We start from the raw sequence: 21,794 nt of genomic DNA on the forward strand, positions 1-21,794 counted from the left end.
ACTATTCCACAGCAGGTGTTATTTTGGGATCTAAAGTTTTTGGTGATTTTTAACATTGTAAAGGCCAATCACAGCATCACCTACAGGCATAATAGTTATTGCAGGTAAATGTGGAACACTTAAAATGGGAAATTCCATAAGGATCAGTTGACATAAGGGTTTTTGAGATTGAATGTGTTCACCCATTTAATATACCACAGAGGCATTTTTTATACACATATTCAAATTGGTGCATGGCCATAATATTTAATAATATTGTGTCTGTTGTGCCATGATCAGCACCCTCTGTTTCTGACTCCAATGTGAATCAAACAAACAGTCGGATCATAGAAATTACTGCAGGAAAGCAAACCATTTGGCCCATCACTTCTGTACTGGTTCTAGCTCTTCAACTGGAGCTATCTACAGTAATCCTAATTCTCTGCCCTTTTCCTGTACCCTTTTCAAATACTTGCTCTCTAGGGCAGTAAACCGAATATAGGTCATGGGGTGGGACTTCCGCTCATGGCGCAGGGACTCCCACCTCACGGCTGTTGCCACTCCCGAATGGGGCGGTACGCAGTTTCGGGGCCATAAATCTTAAAATAAAACTGCTCTAACCTGCCTTATTTCATATAAGATACATCTGATGAGATGATTTTACACAGATCCTGAATCACAGAAGTACACATAAACCACCAAACCTAGCCTAAGGTTCCCGACATAATCCATCAGTTCACTTAATATAGAAACATAGAAATTAGGTGCAAGAGCAGGCCATTCAGCCCTTCGAGCCTGCACCACCATTCAATAAGATCATGGCTGATCATGCAACTTCAGTACCCCATTCCTGCTTTCTCTCCATACCCCTTGATCCCTTTAGCCGTAAGGGCCACAACTAACTCCCTTTTGAATATATCTAACGAACTGACCTCAACAACTTTCTGCGGTAGAGAATTCCACAGGTTCACAATTCTCTGAGCGAAGAAGTTTCTCCTCATCTCAGTCCTAAATGGCTTACCCCTTATCCTTAGACTGTGACCCCCTGGTTCTGGACTTCCCCAACATCGGGAACATTCTTCCTGCATCTAACTTATCCAATCCCGTCAGAATTTTACATGTTTCTATGAGATCTCCTCTCATTCTTCTAAATTCCAGTGAATATAAGCCTAGTCGATCCAGTCTTTCTTCATATGTCAGTCCTGCCATCCCGGGAATCAGTCTGGTGAACCTTCGCTGCACTCCCTCAATAGCAAGAATGTCCTTCCTCAGATTAGGAGACCAAAACTGTACACAATATTCAAGGTGTGGCCTCACCAAGGCCCTGTACAACTGCAGTAAGACCTCCCTGCTCCTATACTCAAATCCTCTTGCTAAGAAGGCCAACATGCCATTTGCATTCTTCACCGCCTGCTGTACCTGTATGCCAACTTTCAGTGACTGATGTACCATGACACCCAGGTCTCGTTGCACCTCTCCTTTTCCTAATCTGTCACCATTCAGATAACATTCTGCCTTCCTGTTTTTGCCACCAAAGTGGATAACCTCACATTTATCTACATTATACTGCATCTGCCATGCATTTGCCCACTCACCTAACCTGTCCAAGTCACCCTACAACCTCTTAGCGTCCTCCTCGCAGCTCACACTGCCACCCAGCTTAGTGTCATCTGCAAACTTGGAGATATTACATTCAATTCCTTCGTCTAAACTTGCTGCAACCCTTTATTAATCAGGGGCTAGATTTACACTTTTTTTTGCATGCATAATGCCCAGATATCGCCCATTTAGCCACAAAATGGAAACTGACGCCCATTTTTGGACACTTATCGGCGCGCGTTACTTTCCCCATGTACGTAATACTGAGAAAATGTAATACCGCCCGTCCACTTTTTGGGGGCGAAACCAACGCCCATAATATCGGCCAGCTTTACTTTCCGCACGTAATTAACGCCGAGATTCTATAATACCGCCCGCCCACTTTATTTTGTCGTAAAGATCACATTTGCCGAAACTAACGCCTAGGTGATTGCCCAGCTTCACTTTCACCACCTCGCACACATCTCGCCCACAATATCGCTCGCCCAAAAAAATTCCGGGAAAAAGTGGAACTACTCACAGCCGTATGGATGCCATGTTATAAATCACATGTCGCATCATTTAAAAGGCTGCTCTGCTTCAACCTCTGGGGAGTTCGGATGTATTCTGGAGGTCTTTGGAGGTGATGTGAACATCTGAACAAACATCTTTATCATACTGTGGATGATTGGAATTTAATAGGTGTCTTCGTGGGGACATTCATTCTTTGTGACCCATCGGTGGAAAACAGACAGCTATTGGAATGGGGCCTGTCCTTTCTCACCCTCTCTTGGTGACCACTTACATGCTGCAGACTCGAGATGACAGAAGGTACGCTCGACAGCATCATGTGCCCAATGTAAGACGTGACAGACTGATGAGGAGGACCAGACGTTACACCCCCCGCAAGTACAGGGAGAAGCAGTCTTACATCAACTTGCCCGACACCACCTGCCTTCAGAGCCACTCGCAATATCATGGAGAAAACCATTGGAGTGCTTAAGCAGCGCTTTAGATGCCTGGACCACTCAGGAGGCGAGCTCCAATACCACCCTGAGCAGGTAGCTCAATTCGTGGTGGTGTGCTCCATGCTGCACAACTCGGCTATCAGGAGGGGACAAGAATTGCCAGAAGGATGTGACGGTCCACCTCAGGAGAGAGGAAGAGGAGGATGAGGAGGTGGATGCTGACGTTGGGCCAGACAATCAGACTGATGCTGAAGCCATGCCCCCGCCCCCCTGTAGACCGCATGAAAGGGCCCGTGGTGGCATCATAGCGGCAAGACTCTTACGTCAGGAACTCATAAATGAGCACTTTGTCTGAAAGAACGTTGGTGGTATTTACAAGGCTGACACACTGCTGGGTGTGCAGGTCATACATCAATGGTGGGCATCACCTTGGTGACAGTTAAAGTTTAAGTTGATTCAAGTTAAGTGTAATTATACCCTTTGATAAGGAATCATCAGTGTGTAATGGTGCAGCTATCTGAGCCATTGCGCAACAAAGTTATGTTAAATAAAAAACATTTAAACCGACCATTTGTCGGAAATCATAAATATATCTGTAAAAACCAACCCCCCCCCCCCCCCACCTCCACTGCTTCTTATCCCCACCTCTACCCCTTCCGCTCCTGACTCCAAGGCTCCTGGCTGAGGAGTTCCTCAGGCGCTGCTTCATTGGAGGGTGCGGGGGGGGGGAGGGATGACGGCCGAACCGCTGCTTGGACGGATACGGGAGAGGAGGGTCTCGAGATGGGAACGTGCTCCGAGCCAGAAGCAAGATGTTGCTCCTGGCTCTCGTGTCGTTGGCAATGGTGGTGCGGCACCTTGGGGTGCAGTGCCGTGCTCCAGGACCATTGGGCCACCAGTGTTCCTGGCTAACGGCTCCAGGGCCTCTTCCATCCCTTCCATATTATATATTATTTGTTGGACAAAAACTCGGTGCCATCTATGTTCTTGGTGCTTAGTAGGCTTTTTGCTGCTGGTGAATCTCCCTCCTGCCTCCCACAACAGCCAAACAAGCACACACCACACCCACACATGCTTTCAGTCCCTCTCTGCTCCCTCTCTCTGTCTCTTCTTCTGCGCATGTAATGATGACCCCTGACCTCCTGAATCGCAGGAAACGATCGTTGCCATGCCGTCGCTAAGGACGGCGACACTTTACAGCAGAAGATCAGAGAGATTTAACACCATTGCCCATTTCAGATCGCTCGTGGTAATGCCCAAATTTTAAAATGGAGACCAGGATCTTTCAGAATGGGTGACAAGCCGGCAATCTGAACACCCATTTTTACCGCCCATGCTGTAAATACCACCCATTTTGGGGCGATCTGCATAAAAGTGTAAAATCTAGCCCATGAAACCTAAAATGTATCTTATTTAAAGGAAGAAAACTTTGCTAGAAACAAAATCTGTAACTGTTCCAAAGTTCAAACGCCCTGTGATACGAGTCTTTAGAATCTGAGCTCTATTCATCCATTTCCAATACTGCTGTTTACTATGAATGCAACCATAATCTAATTGATATAAAAGGAAAACATTATTTATTAAATTGAGCATTCAGGTTTTGTATTGTGTAAGGTGCTGATATAACTGATTACCTTCATATTTGTCCCACCCCACTTTTATGTTCAACGCATATAAGATGTTTGGAAATGTTTTGCAACTGGAATTTAGAACTAACCAAAAGTAAGCTTGTGGTTACAGATAAGACGCTACTAATGGCAATTAAATAAACAAAATGACGACATCATCCATGCTGATAGGAAAATAATCACACTGGAATATATTTAAACTCAAAAAAATGATGCCATCATTTGTTTTATCCACAATTCTTAGGCTTGTATTTCTTGTAAGGTCATATTTCATGTTACATTCAAGGACAATCTTTTGTGCTTACAAAATGAGAATGGCAGTTTGCTCAAAGAATGTCGCCTTGTGTTTGCAGCTATTGGACATGAAGATTTTTGTTGACACAGATTCTGACATTCGATTAGTACGACGCCTACGTAGAGATATTGCAGAGCGGGGGCGTGATATTGAAGGAGTCATCAAGCAGTACAACAAATTTGTCAAGCCATCCTTTGAGCAGTACATTGAGCCAACGATGCGCCTGGCTGACATAGTGGTTCCACGAGGTAAAACGCAACTGATACGCAATTTTTAATTTGTTACGTGAAGTTCTGTCATGTTAGCGAAAACTGCCATGATAAAAGATTTTCAAAAGATACAAAATAATTAAACAAAAGCAAAATACTGCGCATGCTGGAATCAGAAATAAAAACCGGAAATGCTGGAAATACTCAGCAGGTCAGGCAGCATCTGTGGCGAGAGAAACAGAGTTAACGTTTCAGGTCAATTAAACCTTTATTCAGTTCAAAACAATCAGAAGTTCCATTAGCCTTATTTGAATGACTTTAGTAATGCTGACTTGTTTATTGACCATATTAAACCCCGCCATTAAAAATGGAATGCTTGGTGTTCCTGGCCCTTTCAGGCCTAGATTTTACAATCGGCATTATTTTACACCAGTTTTAACCAACTTGAAATAAATGGGTTAATGCTGGTCTTAAAATAACTGCGATTGGAAAATCTAGGCTTGATGGACAGAGAGTGAAAAGTCTACCCTGCAGACCAAAAATATGTTGTCACTAGTTTGAGATTCTAGGAAGAATTGCAAAATTTCAGTTTGGGATTCCTGAATTATCTGTTGTCCATGGAAAGCCGCAAAGCATTATGGCTGAGAATTTCTTCGGAGTTGCTCCCACTTTGCAGGAAGTGCAGCAGAAACCATGTTTATCTGTTGTCCGCCACAACTCTGCCACAACAGAACCTAACCATTAGTTGAATTTTCATGAGTTATTGGAATTATGTGTGTTGACACCAGCTCATAATTTTTGAAGAAAAACAAGAATTCTCTTTTTTGTTAAGACCAATTGTCCATTTCATATAAATGTGGTCACTGACAGTTCACAGGGATTAGCGGCCATGAACAAAACTCCTGATTGCCGATGCCAAGTTAGACTCAACTTCAATATCAAAGAAATTCTTACATCTATATTATAACATTATAAATGTTATATTATAACATTTTGGTAATACCCCCACCCCCAACACACAGTTGGAATTTATCATTGTTATCAATCCAAGAGACACACAGAAGAAGTTGCATTTCTATGGTGCTGTTGTACACAGAGCGATGTCTCAGATCACTTTACCGGGTGATGGGCCAAAGTCATGGTCAAAGAGAAGGGTATTTAAGAAGCTGTGAAGACAGGGAGAGGTAACAATGCAGAGATGCTGAGGGAGGAGCATAATGGCTGAAGAAGTGGCCATTGCTGGTGGAGCAGAGGGAGTGGGGACCAAGAAGTAGGCTGGTGTTGGAGAAGCAGTGAGTGCAGCCAGGAACATAAGGATGCAAAAGATCAAAGATGTGGAAAGAGATGAGATTATTGAGGAATTTGAAGGTGAGGGCACGAACATTAAAGTTTATTCGCTAGAATGCAACAAGCCAATAGACCTTAATGGAACACTTGCCTTGACAGGAATATTATCAGTGAGCCAGTAATACCTCAGAAGCAGGACCCTGTAACTCTTCAGAAATTGTGCCTTACAAATATCAACAGTAATGTTTAATCCATTTTGTTGTCATTACTAACTCTTCTAGTTAAATAACCGTCCTTCTAGTGAGAGGTGAATATCTTGAAAGCAAAATTCAAAAAATAACCAGGAAATATTTCATGAAAGTCTTAACAAAGTAAAACTATGTAAAATAGTTTTATTTCTCCTGCACTTTTGAATTGAAACATTTAAAAGGCCAAAAGGAAGCATGTACTCTCCTTTAAAAACAACTTTGCTTGAGATTAGAATGAGTCCCAAACTTGCAAATACTAAAGAGAGGCTATATTTGAGCAATATTCTTACTCCTTTGTGAAAGCCCCTCAAAACCAAAAGCAATCCGTTTAGTGTCAGAGTGTAAATGCTGAGCCTATCTTCAGCTGATCTCAAATGGACTCTTTCGGCATTTGGTATATTGTTCATTGTTTTTTTCAATTCCAAGCCAGCTGGATTTTAGGGGCAATTCAGCAATCCTGTGCTCCCAGTAGAGAGCCTTGCCACACAGGAGCGCAGGTCAGACATAGGGCGAAACAAACCTCCAAACTGCATTCCTCTCATGTTCTGAGTATGCCTGTGGGGAATGCAGAATTGTTGAATGTACTATGTACTGTAAAACAGTCTTTAGGATACATCCACTTTATATGCAATTTTGATTAATAGGGAAGCTGTCAACAACCTGCGATATCAGAATTTTCTAGTCAAGAATTTGTTGGGTGGGGGGATTTCATCTGATATTTTAGGGACAGAGCAAAAGATTCATTATAGATCTGAGACCATGTTATATTAAGTAAAGAACTTTCATTATTTATCTCACTGTTGCTGTGTTATTGAATGTTTCTATTTTTAAAAAGCTGGACAGTGAGGACACAAGGGTTGTGCAATATTCAGATTGAATTCACATTAGCTCATATCAGCTATTAAATGGATGAATTTAATAAAACCTGAGAAACTGGGTCAGAATAAATAAAGCAATTAATATAATTGATGTATCTTTGGCCTCCAGCAATGTTATTTAGTCAATATTATTTTGGAGTGTTCTCCTGCATCTGTTTTGTTCAAATACATTTTAAGTTATAGCTAATAAGTAATGCTAATACTATGTGAGCCACAGCCATTTGCCGCCGTTGGGATTGGCTTTTCAATACTTACATATTTAGAGTAAGTGTTGTGTTCGCATGTATTATGAGGCTTAAGTTTGTGTGACTATCTCTGAACTCTTCATTGTGTAGCACACTTCAATGGACAGTTTTATAAGTTGGTTATGTGGTTGTTGAACTTTTCATTCGAGGAGTTTGCTAGCCTGTGATCTAAAGGAACAAAGTGGAGCTAACATTTTCCAACAGTGCAGTCTTTAAAAAGGTTAGACAGAGTGAAATGGAGAATGTGTTGCATTGTTTTACTGTGACTGTAAACAATGTTGCTGATAGTGTTCTACTGATTTGAGATGTGTTTCCACAATAAAATTAAATTCAGCATTCCTGGGCTTCCAATGGGGAGCATTGCTTAATGGAATTGCAGGCTGGAGATTCACTGTTACAATGTTGTAGACCGATATCCAACTGCTGTTGAGTGAGGCTGTACACGGCGTGGCCCTAGACACCGTGGACTACTTCCCATATCTCGAGAGCCACCTATCAACAAAAGCAGGCAACGACGACGAGATCTAACACCACCTCAGTGCGCCAGTGCAGCCTTCGGCCGCCTGAGGAAAAGAGTGTTTGAAGACCAGGCCCTCAAAACTGCCACCAAGCTCATGGTCTACAGGGCTGTAGTAATACCCGCTCTTCTGTATGGCTCAGAGACATGGACTATGTACAGTAGACATCTCAAGTCGCCGGAGAAATATCACCAATGATGTCTCCGCAAGATCCTACAAATCCCCTGGGAGGACAGGCACACCAACATCAGCATCCTCCTCCAGGCTACCATCCCCAGCATTGAAGCACTGACCACACTCGATCAGCTCCGCTGGGCAGGCCACATAGTTCGCATGCCAGACACGAGACTCCCAAAACAAGTGCTCTACTTGGAGCTCCTTCACGCCAAACGAGCCAAAGCTGAGCAGCGGAAACGTTACAAGGACACCCTCAAAGCCTCCCTGATAAAGTGCGACATCCCCACTGACACCTGGGAGTCCTTGGCCAAAGACCACCCCAAGTGGAGAAAGTTCATCCGGGAAGGCGCTGAGCGCCTCGAGTCTCAATGCCGAGAGCGTGTAGAAATCAAGCGCAGACAGCGGAAAGAGCGTGCGGCAAACCAGTCCCACCCACCCCTTCCCTCAACGACTATCTGTCCCAACTGTGACAGAGTTTGTGGCTCTTGTATTGGACTGTTCAGCCACCAAAGGACACACTTCAGGAGTGGAAGCAAGTCTTCCTCAATTCCGAGGGACTGCCTATGATGATGATGACACTGGAAGTGCAGGGTCACTGAGTTCAGCCTATTTTGTGAGATGATTTGTGCCGTTGACCCTTAAATACATTACAGAGTCTACTGTGTATTTGACCTAGATTATAGGTTCCAGTTCAGCAATTTCTTCTAATTATGGAGCCTGTTTCCTCCTGTGAATGAAAACTGATAGTAGTGTTATCATTGAAGGGGAAGGTGAGTGCTGGGGAGGAGGAAGGGGTTGTACTTTTAATAATAAATATAAATTATTCCATCCATCTGGATAAGGTTTAAAAAAATAAATTATAAAAGTTTACACCTGACAGATTTTCAATTGTTTCTCTGGCTTCATGCAGATCGATCATTTTGTGTTTCCAAATACTGCAGCAAGTACTCAGCTGATGCAAGTTATGGGTTTTATTAGTGAGCATTTGTGTAGGGGAAAATACCGATTGATTCTCTTTCGAGTGCTGGATGCCAGTAGCCAATCTGGAAGACTTCCGAACCAACAGTAATGAAGTTCCCAGTTCAATTGCAACCTGATTGGCATCCAGGATCAGAAAGGAGCCAGGCCTGCATTGGTGCCTGTGAAGCTGTTTGCTGATGGGTCCCATAGCTGACCCCAGCCCCTGTCTACAGGCCCCAAATCACTGGCCTCCAAGGAATGAGGTAATTAACCTTACATTGGAAATATATCGCGTCAGGGTAGGACTCTTTGTAAATGAATCTTTTTTTACAATATTTAAATACCTTAGACTGGATTTTCGGCTTTGGTGCCTGTTTTTTTCCCGGAGGGGTGGCAATGGCGGCAATAAGCTCCTCCGGGCGGCCGGCCAGCTTCCAGCACCATGCCGGGGTTTTCGGGCTGGTTTCGGCGGGGAGCGGAACAATAGCTCCCGGAAGAGGCAAGCCGGTGTGCAACGCCCCTGGTTGTGACACCGACCCGATTTTTGGCTCCCGCCTGATTGGTAACGCTCCCTAGAGCGGGCATGCTGGGACCGCCTGTGAAAGCGGGCTGTCCAAGCTGTAGCGGCTGCAGTGAGGTAAACGTGATTGTTTTTTTTGCGATTTATGTTGTGGTGGTGTGAGTTACTTATTGGGAATTTTTTTGTTTTTTTTTCTCCCCAGGCTTCTCTTAGAGCGCTCCGAGGCCGGCTGTTTAGCTCGGGATTTTTGCTTGTTCAGCCGGCCTAAGGAGAAGTGTGCAACACCTCCCTTAGCACTCCGCCCCACACTCAATGCTCACCTGCTGAATTTTGCTGACTGAGGCGCAAACTGTTCCCAGGCTCAAACTTTACCGCCCCACTACCATTACCGCCCCGAAATGAGCAGAACCGAAAATTCAACCTATTATTTTGTCTATTTGTCCCATAAACTTCGAATTGCTTTTTTAAAAAATTAGCTAAAAATATTTCCATTGAAATGATTCGGAAACTAAAAGTAGAAGAAAACAAATTTACCATGAATTGCTGCGCAGTAACACGTTTTTCAATGTGCATTAAGCAGGCTAGTAGCTTGGATTACAGCCAGAAGCTTCCCTATCCCACCTGATATCAAAAGTGCCCATTTTTTATTCCTATTGCTACTCTTTTCTTCATCAATACCCACATAATACAGAACAGTCCTCATGACACATACCGAGCTCTACATGTTGTTAGGGCTGCTGTTGTGAAATTGAGTCATAAACGGTATGCGTTTTTTTTATTTCTAAGTATAATAAAAAATATTACATTAATAATATAATATAGCAATAACACATTTAAAATTGTGTTCGTCACTTATGGAATGAAGTCACACTGTGTACTATTAACAGACAAACTTTAAAGACATTTTTAAGAAATTCCTTTGATATTTAAGACATTATTTTAAGGATGTGACTGTTGCTAATGACATAAAGTCGTTGCACATGCACAATGCCAATGGTCCCTTGGTTGTTCTTGCCGGACTTCGTAGTCAGTGATCATTTTGGTAGAATGAAAATTGTGTTAGTTTTGCCAGTCACTAGAATAATTCACAGTCCTGCTTCTCAAATGTGGCCACAGTCAAGGACAGTAACTGTTCATAAAATCCTAATGCGTGTAAAATGCTAATGACCACGACTCAATGTAAATATTTGGAAAGGAAGACATTGCAGGTTTAACGGAGATGATAGGAAAGATTTTTTTTTTAAAGTGAAACATAAACTTTCAGATAAGGTTGAGCCTGGAGCTTTGGGCTGAGGAATCTTGGCTATTTTCAATGTGGAACCGTCTCTAATTCGGGCAGAAAAGACGGTGAACATTATCCTGCTAGTTGCGTGTTTCTAAATCAAAATGTTAATGGGAAAATGTTGCGCGTTTTTAATTTTATTTGCATTTCTTTATAATAAAATTATTTCCAACAAGGGAAAAAAGCGCTCGAGTTGGCATTTACCCAGACTTCCGTCTGTTGTGAACGTTATTTTTCAAATTTGGGACTTGACAGTTATATGCGGAATGCTTCTGCGCAGCTTCCAGTAGCTTGTGGTTCGTTATTTCAAATATGTTAATACCTTTGTTAAATTGCTGAGCAGAGCAATTTTGTACAAATGCATTAAGGAGCGGTATACTAATATTGTAGTGAGATTTCATCCCTTTAGGTTGACCTTATCTTTCACGTGAAAACTTCCCCAGATGTGCCAACACCTAAAGTAAATGCACTCACATAATACAGGACCTATTGCTTGTTGGCTAACTAGACTCCAACTTGTGGCTTTGAGCATCCCAAACTGCGGCTGTATGGAGGATGCAATTTCTATTGAAAGGCAGTCTGAGGAGGTGACAAAGGTTCATTTGAAAACACATCTGTTTTTGCTGTTCATGTCATTCCATTCAATGTTTTATCTATCATCTTTGTTTTAAGGAGGAGGGAACATGGTTGCCATTGATCTAATCGTCCAACATGTCCACAGTCAGCTGGAGGAGGTAAGCAAAACTTTTTAATATGATCACTCCTAAAGGTCAGAGGAAATGCACGGCACGTTCTCTCTTAAAACTACGTGAAATTGTATCGCAGGTTTATCGTAGATATGGTGACAGCTGTAAAGTGAATCTATTTATCAACAATGCAACTGGCCATAGAGCAATCTTGGGTCCTTTTCTACTGGAGATCATTGCACAGAGTCATTTCACATAGCAATAAGATTTCTGATTTTTCTGAAGGGCTGTAGCGAGAGGAGTTTTGACAATGTAATCAGCAACTAAAATAACAGAGTGTGAATCTGAGAGGATTTGCTTACTGAAGCATTTCCTTTAACTGCACCGAAATCCTTAACCCTTTCACTGTCATGCTCTGTTTGAGCAAAAGAAGGGATTTCTGCTTTGACACATCTATTTTCTTTTCCACATGTAAATTTAAGCTGGTACAGGTGCAACCTGATGTACAATTTGCTCCATCTACAAAACATTTTGTTTAGATGCACTTATGAGTAGTGTTCTCCTGGAAAAAGGACCTAGGGCTCGTGTATATGCTGGCCCTGTTTAATGAGGTAACAGCATTGTTTAACTTGTGTAGTAGAAGTGAATTGTGACTAATTTTAATTATTCACTGTACTGTCCCATTTACATATTCACTTTGTGATTAATTTTTAAATTTTGTTTTATAATAGTCTGTATTATCAGTCTGATGACTGATCTAAAAAATGTCATTTATTTCCAAGCTAACTGTTGTTCCTTGTATACACTACATGAAGCCAGAAATCTTAACATCTAACTTTGGCCTGGAGTAGGTAACAATTATGCAGCCAGCTTCTGATGCTACAATTGACATTACTGGACAATAGCCCCCAAAAACCTAGATTTAATTACATCCCTTCCACTGGACATTTGTTGTTCATGAATATTCTTGTGAAGATATCACAGGCTGTCCTTTACTGGAGAATGTCAAAAACAAGCCAAGCAGATCAAATCTATGACCTCTGATTGCAGTACTTGAGATTAATGCATTCCACCATAATTGGACCTTGTGGGCCAAAATTCCTTTGGGGTTCAGCTGGTCTTTTGCTGGGAGACTGGCAGAACACCCCTACCCCTCCCACCCCGAACAGAAAACAGTAAAGACCCAGAGGCAATCACTGAAGTTTTCAGCTGCCATGTGCAAGTTGATACCAGAGATGTACCCACACTGGCATTTGCGTCATCTTTCCCATGCTCTGGTGGGTTCAGGGCTGGAGGGCAGCAGTAGGCGTGATCCCAATATAACCACTTGGAACGTGACCCACAGATCTTTGTCTCCCATTTCTATTTTGTAGTAACTACCAGCTGCTGACATTGTTTAGATAATTGTTGGAGGCTGACACCTCATTAAAGGGACACTGTCTTCAAAGAAACTGTTTGGCGAGTCTTGTTTTGTTTTGGGATGGAAAAGTTTCAGAAGAAGCGTTGCAGATCAGCTTTGACCCATTAATGCCAGGTGTAAGCGGATAACGGTGTATTTTGACACAATTTACTTTGCGTGAGTTACAAACAAGCAAAGAAAAAGCTGTCCAAAAAATTCTTCACGAAACCGCTACCTTTTCAAAAAATATTTCTCCTTGCGTCATTGCACCATACTATTTAAAGATTCACACACCAGTCCCCGATAACTAAACAACAAGAGACCACAGATGTGACAGATTCCTTGAACCTTTTCTGATAAAATGCTACAATAAAGAGACGTTACTGAACATTTAGTAACTAAGTAGTATTCTACAAATGAAAGGAACAAAAAATGAGAAACTGACGTAGTCTGTAATGATTAGTTGTGCAGTCAAAAAGTAAACCAGGCTGTGCTCAAGTGTGGTTCAAATCCCTAGTGGGAGTCCGCAGCATCCAATTGCTAAAGAGCACTTGATTTCCATAAACTGGACTGTGTGCTTCCCCTATGGGGAGCCATATCATGTTTACATCTTTTGGTTTAGATCAGATGACAGCTCACTTAGTTAAAATGCCTAAAAGTTCAACACTTCTAGTTACTGTGAGGAAAGCTCCCTCCCAAATCACGAATTTCAGCACTGTCAGTGCTGTCAGCGTACAGGGAAAGGGATTCCATATAAACCCTCGTTTGTGTCAAGATCTGTCTTCAAAAATTGATTTCTTACTTGTCACTTTACAAAACATACAGCATACCAAATACACCTGAGTGATTCTGGGGAGGGGAAATACTTGCTAATTTCATACACTTGAATAAAACTGTAATTGTCTCCTACGCCGTTATCCATCCATTGATTTTAATTAGATGTGCTTAATTACAGTCATTGATTCATTTGTTGAGACAGTGCAGGAAAACATCTTGTATATAAGAAAAACAGCTTCAGAATGAAAGACTCAGGTTTGCAATTAGACGTTGGGTTCTGCATTTTTGGTTTTACTGCTCATCCACATAGACCATTTGGGGGAACTTACCTTAATATTATCATGAGTTAATATTTTATTGTCCTATGAATTCTGAAAATGAAATCTTATAACCTGCACATTCATATATCAGAATGTATAGATTATTTTCTTGTAATTTGACTGCCCTGCTGTATGTGAGCCACTGTGATGCTGGATTTCTGGTTTCCTGCTTGTGTTATTCGATATACTTGCAGTGTAGTGTTAACATCCTACTGTGATTTATTTTTTAAACAAATATATGTGTACCAGTTAATACAAAATAGCAAAATCCTGCTTTTATATGATCCAGTAACCAGCTGGAATGAACAGAGAATAATTGGGATCTCTTGTTGATGCTGGAGTCCATATTTTGACCATTTATCAAAACCCAAACTGATTTTGAATCTCCATATCTTATCTCAATGATACATTATCTGGATAAGTTAACATCCAGGTCTGATTCATCCTCTTAAATAAAATTAAAAGTAACTAATGTCAGAAGTAGCATGTAAGCATAGCCTTCAAGTGGCTGCATGCTGCCTAAATTAACAGTCGGTAGGTAAGTGGAATCAAATGTGGTTTGTAGTGGTAACTTTTCATTCAGTATATACTGACTGTGCATATCTGTACATGTACCTTAAAGCAAGAGCTTTGCTGTGTGACAACACTCTCACCTTCATTCATTTTGTGGTCTTTTTTCATTTTTTTCATTTTCCAAAACACATCAAAGCCAATGTTAATTTCATCTTTTGAATGAAAATACAGGTGGATGAAAGAGATTAACAAAATCTTTGAGCTGATTTATGTTGTGCTGACAATGTTAGCACAAACTTGTTATATGTCGAACATATTTCAGAAATTGCAGGTCTTGCATTAAGTTTCCATTGCATTGCAGAGATGCCTGGTTTGACCTTTCGACTACTGAATTTCCATTACAGCAGAGAAGCCTCTTTTTCACCGCATGTTCACTTCTCCAGTCATAGCTTGTAGTAGTTTTGTTGAAATTGAAATGGTTATTGATAAATTGCAGCATGCACAGCACCTTTGTGCATCAATAATTGACTAAAATCCTACCTGTATAAATGCAAAGCATTACCATAAGTTGCAAAATTGAAAAAATTGCACCATTTAAATATTCCTCCAAATTACACCAATGCAACTATTGAGAGAGCATGTCATTTTTGATTGAACAACACATACCTGACCCTGTCTGGGTTTCACATTGAGCAGTCTGTACGAGACTGCTTAATTGGTTTCAGAAACTCCCAGGTATTGAACTTTTAATTGTCTATTCTCATAACTAGGATGACAATAATTGTACATGTTTGTACATATAATTATTTTGCTATAATTATTGATTTTAATGTTTGTTTCCTTATCAAAAATCATAACAGCAAGAAAGCTACCATTGTGGGTAGGAGAACTATGAGTTTTTTTACAGTGCAGCACCATCTAGTGTCAAGCACGAACATCAGGATTATCCTGTGCTTCACTCCTTTCATTTAGCTTATTTGCTGTGGTTATTATCTACTTTTGTCACCATTATGGATAGATAGCCAGCTGGATGAAAGACAGAAAGCAGAGAGTAGGGGTAAAGGGTAGTTATTCAGAGTGGCAGAAGGTGAGAAATGGGGTCCCACAATGATCAGTGCTGGGACCACTGTTGTTCACAATTTATGTCAACGATTTAGACTTTGGAATCAAAAACATAATTTCTAAATTTGCGAATGCCACCAAATTGGTAGGGATAGTCAACACCGAGGAGGACTGCAACAAATTACAAGAAGATATTAATAAACTTTAGTGCCACACCAGTCCCTCAGCTCTTCACACCACCAAACAGACTTACCAGCTTGCTGCTTGGAGACAAGGCCTATCCACTGAAGACGAGGCTCAAGACACTCCTGAGGAAGCCAAGTACTGAGGCCGAGGAGTGTTATAATGAGAGCCACATGTCCACCAGATCTGTCATAGAACAAGCAATAGGCATGCTGAAGATGCGCTTCAGATGCCTTTACAGATCCGGAGGAGCCTTTCAGTACGCACCAGCCAGGATCTCCAGAGTCTTCATCGTTTGCTGTGCGCTGCACAACATAGCGCAATAGCGAGGATTGGAGCTGCAAGAGGAGCATGGCGCACAGCACACCACCTCTTCAGAAGAGGAGCAGATGGAAGGCAAGTTGGAGAAGGAACTTGAGGTGCAGGTGGCACCAGCAGCAGCACTCATTGCTGCCCTGAGATGGCCTATTATGATCAGATTTACTTAACTTGCTCTAATGCAGCCACATGCCTGTCACATACTGTACTAGTCATCCGCCCCCCCCCCCCCCCCGCCCCCGCAACAACATCATAAAGTATCCCTACAATGACCAATCCATTCCTCTCACCCAATGGACCAATGTTCAAGGTAAAATCATATCTCACCATTCACTCCAGTGAAAAAGCCACTTCCAAGGTTTGAGGCAAAAATGGACAGACTGGAAAGTGGTGCAAAAAAAAATTTGTGTGTGTCATCAAAATAACTGAAACCTACCACTAACATGTTTTGATACACCCATGTGCACACCCTTGTGCATCTACTTTGGTGTCATTTTTCTTTTCCAAGTGCTTCTACGAGGTGCAACCCCTGTGGCTTCAGCAGAGGTTGTTGCAGGCTGCTCACTTCCCTGCTGTGACTTGTCAGACATTTTTGGCAGATGTCCTCTGGGTTTTGGAGCATGTTAGGGCCCTGCCAATGTCTACTCCTCCTGCGACTGTGCAGGGGCCGACTCGGCCATCGGGATGTGAAGAAACATGCGGGGCTTTGACTGAGGGGGAGGCAACAGGGGAGAAATGGGAGCGCTTTGAGAAGAGCCCACTTCCATGTCCTCTATGTTGAGGGATAAATATTGGCAAAGACACCAGGAGGACTCCTTCTTTTTCTTTGGATAATGCCATGGGATCTTCTACATCCATCTAAATGACAGATGATGTCTTGATTCATCATCTCATCCAAAAGACAGCATCTCCAACAATGTAGCACTCCCTCAGTACTGCACTGAAATGTCAGCTTGGATTTTGTGCTCAAATTCTGGAATGGGTCTTCAATCCACAACCTTCTGACTCATAGGCAGGATCTAGTTCAAGAGTATTTGATTATAAGTTAATTAAACATTAATCTAAACTTGTACAGATCAATGTAAGGATTGGACATTTGGAATATTTTGTTTATATTTTTAGGTAGCCGCGCTTCAACAGGATAGTGATACATTAGAGCGGGTTCAGGAAAGAGTAATAAGGATGATTCCAGGATTAGGGACTCCATACTATGAAAGGCTTGCATAGTCAGCCTTGTTTTCATCAGAAAAAAAGGGTTGAGGGGGCATGTAAACTTGGTGTTTAAAATGCTTGGAGTTGTAGATTTTATAGATGTAGTTAAACAGATTATTAGCACATAAATAGGGGACATTGGTTTAAAATGAACAAGAATTAACCGAAAGGTGAATATACGGCCTGAAGAATGCTATTAGTTCAGGTGTTCCCATTAAGGTCAACAAAATAAATACATACAAAAGCAAAATACTGCGGATAATGGAATCTGAAATAAAAACAGAAAATGCTGGAAATCTCGAGTTCCTGGTTGCCTGTCGCTTTAATTCCCTGCTCCACTCCCACTCTGATATCTCCCTCCTACACTGTTCCAACGAAGCTCAACGCAAGCTCGAGGAACAGCACCTCATCTTTAATTTAGGCACTTTACAGCCTTCTGGACTCAACATCGAGTTCAAGAATTTCAGAGCATAACCTCTACCCATCTTTGGCTCCCTTCCCTCCCCCCACCCCCACTCGAGTTTTTTTTCTCTTCTCTTTGTCTCCAATGGCAGCTGGTCATTATTCCGCCATTCACACCCTATCTACACTAACCTTTTTCTAACTCCCGACATTTACCATTTCAATTCGGCCCATCATCCCTTTTGTCTCTCTAATCTCTCCTGCCTTCCACCCTATCACAGGCCTTCCCTTTGGTTCTTTCTTCCCCTCCCCCTTTCAGTGCTTCTTAAGATTCTGTTCTTTTCGAACATACGCCAGTCGACCCGAAATGTTAACTCTGTTTTTCTCTCCACAGATGCTGCGCTGAGATTTCCAGCATTTTCTGTTTTTATTATATAAAATAAATACATACATTAGTTTCTTGTATTAACAGTCTTAAAATATTTACAGCACAGAAATAGTAGGCGTTCAACTCATTTAGAAGAAGTAGACAATTGCACATCTCAAGGGTCAGATTCAATCAACAGTAACACGTGACTAGTATCTGCGCAGAATTAACATTTGGACTAAAATAAGAAGCAATATTGCAGCCAAGCACATCTGTGCTAAATTATTTTGTCAAACAGTAGCTGAACTTTGCTTATTTGTAAAACACATTTCTCACAGACCTGCAGTTTTCTGATTAACAACTTCAACAAGAGGAGACGCGCTAGAACTCGAGAGTAAGAGCAAGAGCAGTATACCGAATAGCAGGGAATTCAGGGGCAGAATTTGATCGCCGCCCATTTCATGGCGGCACCTACCTTTTTGCCGCCCGCTGCCACCGGGTCCCGTCGGGAGCCACTTTCGGCTCCACTGTGTGGGCGTCAGCGGCAGTCGCCGGGTGGGAGCAGGCGGGGGTGGGAGTGAGTGGCCGGCGTCATCAGCGTGCGGCAGTTGGAGGCCTCGCCACTCAGGGATCTTTGGAGCGCGAGACTTCACGATTTTTTTTGTGGTTTTTGTCTTCCGACGTGTCGTCATTTCGGGGCCGTTTGAGGATTGCTGTACTGCGTATGCGCATAAAGGCACAGCACTTTATTCAACCTGTGAGTCTGAGAGGGGAGAGGAGAGAGTTGGAATTTGAGAGGAGAGAGTTGGAGGTTGGAGAGGTGGAGAGGAGAGAGTTGGAGGTTGCAGAGGGGGCAGTCAGAGAAATTGAGACACACAAACTGTTGAGCAGCCATTCGTTTCATCATTGACGATGAGTGGCCATCTGGTTTATCAGCAATATCTTCCCATCCACATATGACTGCACTACATAATAGGTAGGGTCATCAGGTCATCGCAACATGCTTTATGTGCTGTGAGGGTTATTCGATGTGTCAGATTAATTACATCTCTCAGAATAGACTTATGTCCATCACCACAACAAGGCACGCTGGGTACAGGCGTTTCGTGATGAATCAGAACATATTTTATGAAATAATTTCCTTGCAGTACAAAGAAAGACACATTAACAAGGTGATAGTGACAGTCTAGTCGTTGAAACCTCAACGGTGGGTCACTGAGTCACCCCGGTGCTTGTTTCTTGCTGTGTTCTATTGACCGTAGTCCTTCCTCAGTTTTGTCTGTAATTACGCTGCCCCTAAAGTTGAATAGCTGTAACTTTATACCCTTTTCCTCCCATACAAATGTAGTCAGAGTCTGCAGCTGTCTCAGGCTTACAATAGATCATTCTAACCATAACCCTCTCACCCTCTGTGTGATATGCAGTGCTTCCCTGAGAACTTCTTGAAGGACCGTGTCACAGAATTAATTGATCAGCTTGGATGGACAAAATGTGACTTTTTACTTATTCATAATTATTTTGCCTTCGCCATGGGGCTTCTCAATGACGGTCTTTCAGCAAGGTGAACGAAAAAAGTTTCCATCAGCCCAGACACATTTCAGTCACTTTTCTCACATCCAAATTAAACATGACCAACAGCGATAAAGTAAAGCAACATCCACCTAACTTTTTCCAGCAGTGCCAGTGATGCTGGTCCAGCACCTGCACCATAGCCGCGATGTGCAGCGCTGCAGCTCTCGGAGCCCTTCTCCCTGCCGCCCGACTCATGGCCAGCTCACACCTGCTTTTTGCGAGCGGTCTTTCTGGTGGGCGGCAGGTCGATCTGAGGTCAGCATCCCTCACCAAAATGGCCGATTTGCAACATCCGGTATGGGTGGACGGCATGATGTCACGCCGGCAGATCTCTCCGTGACCAATCTCGCGCCGGGCGGAACCTGGACGGCAGATGGGCGGTTCCGGAGGAATCGCTCAGAAAACTTACATTTCCAGCGGCTCCTCGCCAGCTGCGGGCACAACCTGCACCAAATTCGGTCCCTAAATCTCCTGTTGCTAATGTGTTTCCAGGAAAAATACCAGATCGAGTTCTTGCCAGAATATTCTAGAAGGCAGGCACTTTAACTGTTTGAGGACTACAGCGGTATTTTTGAATAAAAATAAAAATGCCAGATATTCCAAATCAACATTTTTCTCTGACTATTCAGAGTTTTTAGTCTTTACTGTGCCACAGGTTAATTAGCTACTTGAGGTGCAATCTAGTTGCTGACATTGTGGACTAAGTGACTTAGGCAGCACATGCCCTGACCAGTTTGATCTGTAAAAATGCATCAAAAGTTAACCTTGTCATTTCATGTCAATATTTAGTGTTCTGCCATACAATGCACAATTGCCTGAAACACAGACCTTTCTTGTTCATTTTCATCCAATCGCAAACTTAATCCAATTTGGGTTTTACAATTCAGGCTTTCTCCCAACACTTGTACCTTGTGTATAGAGCAGGGACACTTTCCATAAGACCACCAATGTCTGAGGTTTCCACAGGGATTCTCTGGCAGGATAATGGCGAACCCCAGAGCAATGGCATCAACAGCTAAATGAAGCCATTTAGGTCATTTCACTAAGGTTTCTGCTAATCTTCTGCCTAAGACCTCTTTGTGGAGTGAAAACTTAAGTGGACTGTGGGAAGTCTTATGACATGTTATATATTTGCTTCTAAAAGCCTTTAACACAGTTCCACACATAATTAAACTTAAATCTGTGGGGATTCATTAAACCCTGGGAATGGATAAGAAACTGTCGAAGGTTAGGAAACAATGAGTGCACATTAGAGGAGTTATGTTAGAATGAAGTACTGAGTGGGGTACCTCAGAACTCGGTGCTGGGACCACTACAGTTTCTAATTTACATAAATGACCTGGATTCGGAAACGCAATGCAAAGTGATCAAATTTGCAGATGATACTGAATTAGGAAGGGCAATAGAACTGGCAGTGGCCACTCAGAAATTGGTTTCACAGTTTGCGAACTGTAAAACTTGCGGGGGTGGGGTGGCGGCGGGCGGGGGGGTGGGGAAAGAGAGGCGGGGAATGGGAAGCCCAGGGAAATTGGAAGTTTTCAGAAGCTGCCACTAGTTCTAAAGATTAGATGGCCTGTGTTTCAGTTCTGAAATTTCTACATTTGAACTTTAAGAAAATAATCTCAGTAGCTTTATTGTAGAAACCAAGAACATTGAAGGATTTTCAGTATGCAAAGGGTTAAGGCATTGTTCTGCATTATTTTGAAACCTGTATGTTTGCCCTACTGCGAGGAGTGGTTCTACTTTCAGCCCACTGACTTTATTATCACATTACCTTTCATCTTGTTTCTGAGCAGGAGAAGGCTATTGTAGATTTTTGTCAGATAAATATTTTCTCCCTTCAACCAAAACCCCACCCCTGCTCCAAATAATGGGGGGTGAAGTTTGCACAGAGCAAAGCTTTCAGCAAAGGTACCTGTCGTTGAGTGCTGCAAAATACTGCAAAATGTGAATGAATTTTCCATTTTTTTTAACATTTGTTTTTTCTTGTATGTGGTATTAAAAATGCTTGAACGAATTGTTACTGTTATCACCTCAGCGTGAACGCAATGTGAGGTATGAACAAACAACGGTAGGCGTGCACCGTATGCTGTGAATGGTGAGAGGCACTGTGAATACTGATCCATGCTTCGACACCAGGAGTCCTGCCTAAAGCTGGTATTTTAAAGCATCTTGCCCCCATGTTTCTGAATTAAGTTGATTTATGAAGAT

The 21,794-nt window shown here is 42.3% G+C and overlaps 1 protein-coding gene across 5 annotated transcripts in view; it reads left to right on the forward strand.

Annotated features, from left to right (window-relative positions):
• LOC139277046 (uridine-cytidine kinase-like 1) overlaps nt 1-21,794 on the forward strand; it is a 168,954-nt gene that overhangs the window by 90,177 nt on the left and 56,983 nt on the right. For all 5 annotated transcript variants that reach the window (XM_070895056.1, XM_070895054.1, XM_070895057.1 and 2 more), the window contains 2 exons: nt 4,507-4,696; nt 11,445-11,506. In XM_070895056.1, coding sequence (XP_070751157.1) covers nt 4,507-4,696; nt 11,445-11,506 — 252 coding nt within the window. The remainder of the gene's footprint in view (nt 1-4,506; nt 4,697-11,444; nt 11,507-21,794) is intronic.

Source organism: Pristiophorus japonicus, chromosome 12, assembly GCF_044704955.1.
Source record: "Pristiophorus japonicus isolate sPriJap1 chromosome 12, sPriJap1.hap1, whole genome shotgun sequence".
Taxonomy (NCBI): domain Eukaryota; kingdom Metazoa; phylum Chordata; class Chondrichthyes; family Pristiophoridae; genus Pristiophorus; species Pristiophorus japonicus.